An 8,713-nucleotide genomic window follows, 5' to 3' on the forward strand; every position below is an offset into this window, starting at 1 on the left:
AAAATAAATCTGTAGATTCAAATAATTCTTCTCGATTTGACACAAGTTTTCTATTCCTTTGTTGTACGTCTTCTTTTCAACCTTAAACTTAGCCGACAAAGCTTAATTATTGTTCCATTAGATTATTAATTATTGGTCCACTATATATATAAGATAAGATAAGATAAGATAAGATTATGTAGTTGTAAAATAAAACTACATAATATATATGTAAGAATTTGGGAGAAAATTATATAAACATAAAAGAAATACTAACCTCTGGCCATTGTTGTTTAAACACTTGAATTGAATACTTGTTGAATGTTTGCTGAATTCACAATCCCAGAACCCTCAATTCGCAATCCTAGAACCCTCACTTTGTTGGAGAGTTATAGATAAGGATTTTTGGCTTATATGTTTTTCACGTTAAAGATGTGATCAATGGATATCACAGGCTTGTCTTTTATATAGGCCAAGAATACCCCTATCCATTTATCTTACGTTGCTTCGTTCCATTAAGGGAGATAACACTTGGTGAAAATAAAACACATTTTCACCTTTAGTAGTTAACAGTACTTTAATTACCCAAAGTTTTTTGTTTAATAAAAGCTATATATAATATACTATATACATATAATATATGTGACATGTGGGCCACCTTAAGTCTCCTGATAGAAGATTAATTCTAATAATGTACTGTTAAAAAATTGATGATGACGTCGTCTTTTAACTTCATTTAAATGGGGTTAACGTCTAGTTTTGAAAACATCATGTGGACTTCCACAAAAAAAAAAAAAAAAAAAAAAATCCAACAACTCAAAGTTGTTCATTTAAGAACAGGTTCTATATAGCTCGGTACTTGCTGATGTGCGCGTCACAGTATGTATTTTATATGTTTAATTCATACTTTGTTAGGATTATTTTATATTTTATTTAATCTTATTATGTGATTTTCATGTTTTGTAGGTACCCCAGGGGTTTGGCAAATAAAGAAGAAAAATTGGTGAAATTAGATCCTACAACTCCGCAATAAAATTTATTGTGCGTACTGTTTTGGCTATAACTTGCTCAAAATTCGGATTAAGGCAATGCCGAATGCTTTGGAAAGATTACTCAAAAAAGAACAATTTGTTATTAAATACCAAATTTTAAAGTATTGAAAGCCAAAATTGAGTGTGAAACAGAGCTAAAAAAATAAATTCAAGATTTGATAATAAAATTGGATCATAAATCACTTTAAACATTTCTCACGTGGGAACAAAGCCCATGACATGTTGAACCACTTATACGGCTGAGTTGCTAATGTGTGAAAGCCGAATTGAACTTGGCAAAGAATTCAACCAGCCCATGTAATATTTAGTCGTAATTAAACACAACTTCCATTTGAAAAACAAGAGGAATCCTTCAGAAACTGCATACTGATATTACAATGCCACCAGAAGCTGCATTGGCTGCCTTATCTCAGTAATTAGGCAAAAGAGCTACTAGAGTGTGTAAGTATATTCCCTACACCACCTTACTACTATATGGGTGTTCATCATATGATACCATTCTTGTTGAACTCCATAATAAACGTATTATAGACTTGACAATTGAAACCAATGCTCTTAAATCCAGCTGCATATATCAATCCAAATAATTCATGTTGCTGTCGCTCCCTTCCTCCCGGTTTTTGAATCATCATATGCATATCAAGTAGGGATTTAACCTTTGCATAAGTGGTAATCTCTGGATAAATTGGAAGAACTTGCACCATAGCAAGAACCTTTCCACCATATGGAAGAGCGCTATAGCAGTTCTTCAATATCTTCACGCAGTCATCGTCGCCCCAATCATTGAGTATCCACTATCAAAGATAAATAATCTCACGGTTAGTATTTGAATTCTAAAAAAAAGATTTATCACCTTTCTTAAGCACAGAGTATTATTGACAAAGCATATAATGCTGAGAAGCATTAAAATAATGTTAAAAATCAAAGGCAAATTATACTTTACCACCCTAGAGTATCAACTTTGTAGCAACGTCTCCACCGAACTTTCAATTTGTGCAACCTCTAAATTAGGCTCAAATGTTACAAAAATGAGAAAGATGAATAAATATACCCCTTTATCACACATTCCCCCATTCTAGCAAACCAAATACCATCATGTCAAAACAACAAATCCCATGAATGCCACCCTTGAGATAAACAGGCAGAGTTTTTTTTTTTTTTTTTTTTTTTCTTTAGAATAAACATCATGTATGTAGAAAAATAAAAAATAAAAAAGATTAAACAGCTTGCAAAAATTAACCAAGTTTTTTATATCTCTTCCGTATCTTTCTCAGCTTCAAATGTGGGTAACAAAAAGAAGTGACGTAGTTATTAGTCATTCTTCAAGCTCAAGGATAGGAGAAAACATCCTGGAGACATTGTATTTGGGAGACATTTTGGTTCCTGACAATCGCATGGTAGCCCTACTAACAATAAATAATCTTGCCAAAGTATTCTGGTAAAACCCATAAGAGATGCAAACACCAATTTTATAACAATGCCTTCCAATCTGTTAACGAGGATTTCAATAATTTTTTTCATTTCCAGTATTTAAGATCCAATTTAGATGGTGAGAGACAAAAGTGAAACAATTTTCTCAAATTATGGGGCCAATCACCAATATTGAAAAGCGTAGTCTCAACAAAGTTTACAGAAATTGTTGATAGTGCTTAAAAAACACAGGACGTCGTTATTGCATTGTTGCAGTAATGCCATTACAACATCAATCAGATGGGCAGTCAAACAATCATTTTCCATGCTACAAATTTATTTACTAAATGTTTCTAAGCGAAAGAAAAAAATGAACCTCAAGTCAAAAATAAAAGTAAGGAACAATGCCAGAAAGATACAAAATTGAAAAATCACCTTCAAAATTATGGCATCTCCTTTTGGAACACTTTCGAACATATCTCCAGCTACATGTTTTACACCTGCAAGATAAATTAACACCCCCTTTAATCTACAGATTCTGTCAAACAATCGCGAACAGCTGTCTAGACTCCCAAAAGTACAACCATTCATTAGCAATTCATGTATGGTAAGATTTGGTTAACTGGATCTAGCTAATCAACCTCTATAGTATTAGTCTCCACAAGATTTTAGCCTTCTCTCTAATAACTTAAAACATTTTATTTTTTTGTGGCATGACATGGTACATGGGAAGTGATAATATGAAGGTTACAGAGACCATCTACTTTAAACTTAGAAAAGTTTTTTTGTGGCATCTCTCCCTCCCTCTCACTCTCTCCTATCTACTTCAACATAAAAACATTGTTTGTTGCTTGGAAATTAACATTATGAAGGTTGAAGAGATCATCTACTTTAACTTAGAAACAGGTTTTTTTTTTTTTTGGGGGGGGGGGAATTGAATCATACATGGGCGTTGAGAATATGAAGGCTGCAGATATCATCAGAACAATAGAGATGTGGCAAACTGCACTTAAAACAACTGAAGTGGGAAAACATTTGATTCATTGCATATCCAACGATTTTTTTATCATTTTAATCCCAAAATCTGATAAGGCAATTTAACGAATTCAGAAATTACCATTGGGAGAAACAACACAATATCTTAAACAATATTATTTAAAAAAAAATGTACTTAATGAACAGACAACATACCCGGATAGGGTGGGGCATGTTGTATAACATGAGGCATGTCGAAATTAATGCCCTTAATTTTGGGGTATTTTGAAATGATTAAGCTAAGGGCCACTCCTATTCCACCACCAACGTCAACGATCTGCTTGAGATTCTCAAAACCATCATAGGACTCGAGCATCTTCTTAACGAGTAAGGTAGTGTGGTTGAACATCGCTGTGTTGAAAACTTGACTGAACCTAGGGTCCCTGCTAGCGTATTCATAGCCGTGCATTCCATGGACCCTGTTAAATGGAACTCCGCCTTCAAGAACTGCATCCTTCACTTGAGACCTAACATTCAATTTAGAGAATAATATCATAATACTATTAGAGTAAAATCAAGGAAAATTAAGAAATGTTTGGTTTCCTGACAAAGTCCTCTGAAGATGATGATTTCGTTCGTGGGTTTTCCCTTAATAGAGGCAAATGTGTTGTGGATTCAAGTAATTTTTCTTGGAAACTTCCTCGAATTTTCCATTACAATATAAAGGAACGAAATAGAATGCAGGAATCATTAAAAAGAAAAGAAACGAAAGAGGAATAAAATAATAAGACTAACCAACTATCCAAGTAAACCTTGTCATGAATCAAGGCCATCAAGGGCGCCAAGGAAACCCCATCTTGATTGCGCACGAAGTGTTTGGACACCGGACCCAAACAGTAGGACCTATGGAAAGTATGCACAGAGCAACCAAGCACGCAGTGGTGAACCAGTAGGCCGCAGATGCGGTCCAGCATGGCGGGTGCGTCGGGGTTCTTGGAGGGCATCTGAGCCGCGATCTCCGCAGCGGAGAGCTTGGCACCAGGGCCCGCATTTGCCAAGATGTCGAAAACGCCGAGCTCGATGGCTGCGTGCATAGCCATGGGCAGCGCTGACCCGCACGCCAGTTCCATCGCATGGGAGAAGACTTCATCTTCTTCTTCTTTTTGTTTGCGTTGTTTGTGCGTTTCGGTCTCCATTGATTCTTGGGCATCAGCTGATGAAGACGATGCACTGACCCGCGCTTGCTCTTGCTCTTGCTTTTGCTTTGCCTTGAGGCTGTTTTCGGCCATGGGGTTTTGGCCCCTGCTTGGGTTGAAATTGTTTGGTTAATAGGCATTTTGTTTTACTAGAGATTTGTCAAAGTTTTTTTTTTTTTTTTTTTTCCCTTCTAATCTGTCAACGATGATTTACAATATATAAATATATATTATAGTGTGTTATAGTGTGTATTTTATATGTTTAATTCATACTTTCTTAGTTTCTTATGATTATTTTATATTTTATTTAGTCTTATAATGTGATTAGGTATCTCATGAGTTTGGCAAATAAAAAAGAAAAATTGTTCAAATTAAATTAAGAAAGCCAAGGTTGATCTTACAACTCGGCAATAAAAATTGTTGTACTGTTTTGGCTTTAACTTCTAGCTCAAAATTCAAATTAAGGCACTAGTTCAATCGGCTGGAACTACGTCTTATGAAGCAGAGGCCACTAGTTTAAATCTCTCTCATCTTCTTGTGCGGACCTATAAAAGAAAAGAAAAGAAAAATAAACGGATTAAGGCAATAATACCTGATATATGCCAGCTTGATTTAAGAGCATTGGTTTCAGATGCGATGCCTATAATACCTGGATTATGGAGCTCAATAAGAATGATATCATATGATGACATCCATATAGCAGTAAGGTGGTGTAGGGAATATAGCTTTTGTAGGAGCTTACACACTCTAGTAGCTCTGTTGCCTAATTACTGAGTTAAGGCAACCAATGCAGCTTCTGATGGCATTGTAATATCACTATGCAGGATTCCTCTAGTTTTTCAAATGAAAGTTGTGTTTACGACTGAATATTCTATTAGATTTGCATTGTAATGAAATTGAAGTTTATAAACTATTAGATTTAAAATGAAATGTAATAATTAACAATTAGAAAATTTTCAATTTCTCTCCAATTGGAGGGGATCTCAATCTGTGGTGGCAGTGGGCTGATGTGTTGGAGAAAAGCAGAGTGATAAAAATAAAAAATAAGGGTTTGAGTTTAACAATAAGTTGGTATAATCTAGTGCATTCAAACTTTTTTTCTAATTTGGAATAAGCTTAGTTGTCACTCATTTAGTGGTGGGCATAAAATGTGACTTTTGTGCAATCTCCACATATAAGTTATTCTTTTAAGACTAACAAATCGCTCTCTTGAGCCTTGGATGCTACATGCCTGCAGTTTTCGCGATTTCTTTAGTCCATTTTTTTTTTAACATTTTTATAATTAATATGAAAAAAAAGCCTAAATTAGAATACTTTGAAAAATAAATTTTTAATTGTGGAGTAAGGTCGTGTATTTTTATTGGGTCAAAAACCCGTAAGAGGATTTATGGTCTTCGCACAGTTTTCTTCTTTTTCTTTTTTTGGTGCAAAAGTTGCGCAATAATGCACCTGGCTCCACCATTGATTATTGATCCATCACTATATATAACACGGCTACTACATCTTTAGAAAAGAAGCTTTCTGTCTAATCCCTAATTGGTTAGCATGCATTCTGTCTAGTGTCTGCTAGCTGGTCACGATTTTTCTTTTCGTTTCTTGGCAACCAAGCCACTTATAGGCTTGGGCGAATATTAATGAGAAAAGAACTTTTTGAAATTTTTGTAAAGAGACTAATTACTTCATACAGAATCTTAGAAATAGTTCTCCAAATGTTAATTCCAAATAAATTATGTTCATCTAATATATTCCTCATGTATCTTGGATTTGGATTTCTAATAATTAATAGATCAGATTGCTAGTAATTTAGATGCCCAATGGTGAGAAGTCTCCTATAAAAGTCGTCTCACAATTATTCATCTCAATTGTTCACAATGGATACAAATAATTGTTAGATATCCTAATTGTCTATTCCTAATTGTGCGTGACAATATGATATCAATTACCTTTTCCTAACGTAATTTCTCCATCGTATAATTTTATACATACTGTTTCTTAATTTTCAATTGCTTATGTAGCTGGGAATCACTTGTTTCTACAGTGTCAAGCTAAAATGCAGTACCAACCCTCATGGCCGACAAAAGTAGAGCAATTGAAATTTGAAAAGCAACTTCCATATAACCACTCAAAACTCTAATTCAGAAGTTATTATATATTTTTTACTTTATCACATATAATCATTCGATCCACTTTTTCTTTTTACTTTATGTTGCCTTTTTGTGTGAAAGCCAAATTGAACATGGCAAAGAATTCAACCCCCCCAGGGAAGAAAAAAAAAAGAAAAAGTCTTTACGTAGGGCCCACAAGGATTCATGATAGGCATTAAAAAAATAAAAACCTTTTCAACTTGGTTCGCGTAGCTACTTAAAAAAAAATTGGATTCGCCTTATATGCGATGGTAAGACAAACTACCTCTTACACTACCACATAGATGCGGTTATCCAGAGCTAAAATTGTTTGGTGAAGTTTTGGAAAGGGAAAATCTAAAATTGCACGGGAAGGGAAAAATATATATATCTTTTTTAAAAAATAATAAACAATTATTTATGAATTAAAAATATATATAAAAAACTAATAATTAAAACAATGGCAAATGTATAATAAGTCCATGAGTCAATCCGTCAAAATTAAAAAATTCTTAAGTTTTTTTCTCAAAAATTCACTCCATGAATTAATCGAAATGCTAATAAAATTCCTACCATCAAAATTTTTTAACTGTCGTTAGATTGGTTGAAACGCATCGTTTTAAGGAAGGCCACATCAGTCGAATTTTTTGATCCTACGACAAATAGGATCAAAACTCCCAAATCGTGAAGTTAGGGATTTCTTCTTCCTCGACGAAACTCAAGGCCACGACCCACGGTTCTCCCCCCTGCGACACACGGTTCTCCCCCAGCCCCAATCTGCCGTCGTCGGCATCCTAAACGGCCAACCCCCAGTCCGGATTCCAAAGACTTCCATAACCGGCCAGTCATCTTCTTCTCCGATAAACCATTTCCAAACGACTTAAGGTTCTCCCCCCGCCCTAATCGACGGCAATCTTTCGGTTCGTCTAGCTAGGGTTCCGGCTAATCAGAAGGTAATTTTCTGTAATTTGTTTTTAGGTTTTGTTGGATTTCATGAAATTGTTGGGGGTTTTAATTTGATGGAAATATGGATCTGGTTTTGTTGATGGAATTTTTCCAATACTGAACCCCATTGATGAAATAGACACCTTCTCTTGCTATGGACATAACAGTACCTCTCTTCTGTTTTTTTTTTCATAGAGTATATATGCTAACTTCTACTTTAAGAAATAATAAATAGTTATCTTTAAAGAAATATGTGTATGCTACAAGCTTTATGTGATAGCTTTAAACAACTAAGAAAACAAGGTCCCTTTTCTTATTAATTGCTAGATTATAGTGACATAGGAAGATGATGAATCTACAGAATACTGCAGAACAACATAATTCTTTGCCCATAATGGTATCATCACCTTCTCTGGCAATTTTTATCCGCCAGCCCATCGGTCTCCATTATGATGAATATACCTAACTTACTACCGAAACTAATTTGTCATTCGTTTATAATAAAATTATAGTGCATGCAAAAAGCATATGAATAAAACAATGCTGAGAATAGACCGAAAAGAACAGCTCCATTATTGTCCTGATGAATAAACATTGGTAGTTCCAAAAAAAAGCCTGAACCGATCAGGAATTATAGATATGATTTATTCTTATTCTTACAGTTTGGATAATCTACATAATATACCGAATGGGCTCTATGTACATTTACATGCTATGGACATAACAATACGTTGTTGTAATTTCTAGCCTCTTATTTGTTAGACTGCTTAATGATGAAAGGGGATTAGGTTATCATCGTATGAACCTTGTGATATGAATCTAAATATTTATTCGACATTTTAGTTTTATTATAGTCTATTTAAAGCACTTGCAGTTTATTAAATGATATGAGAATAATTTATTTTTGGCAAGCTTGATTATATTTTTCTTTTCTGAGCTTGACTATTCTCTCCCATGTTAGGTATATATTGTTAGGTTTAGATAATAAGATGAACAGGAAGAAAAATTTTTTTGGGGAAGGAGACATTAATGA

The 8,713-nt window shown here is 34.3% G+C and overlaps 1 protein-coding gene across 1 annotated transcript; it reads right to left on the reverse strand.

Moving 5' to 3' along the window:
- Positions 1-1,284: 1,284 nt before the first annotated feature.
- LOC132186918 (caffeic acid 3-O-methyltransferase-like) lies at positions 1,285-4,727 on the reverse strand. The gene is made up of 4 exons (XM_059601036.1): positions 4,212-4,727; positions 3,633-3,943; positions 2,877-2,941; positions 1,285-1,825 (listed from the first exon to the last, which is right to left on the reverse strand). The coding sequence occupies exons 1-4, from the start codon at positions 4,703-4,705 to the stop codon at positions 1,517-1,519; spliced, it is 1,179 nt and encodes a 392-aa protein (XP_059457019.1). The 5' UTR covers positions 4,706-4,727; the 3' UTR covers positions 1,285-1,516.
- Positions 4,728-8,713: the final 3,986 nt, after the last annotated feature.

This window comes from Corylus avellana, chromosome ca7, assembly GCF_901000735.1.
Source record: "Corylus avellana chromosome ca7, CavTom2PMs-1.0".
Lineage (NCBI taxonomy): Eukaryota > Viridiplantae > Streptophyta > Magnoliopsida > Fagales > Betulaceae > Corylus > Corylus avellana.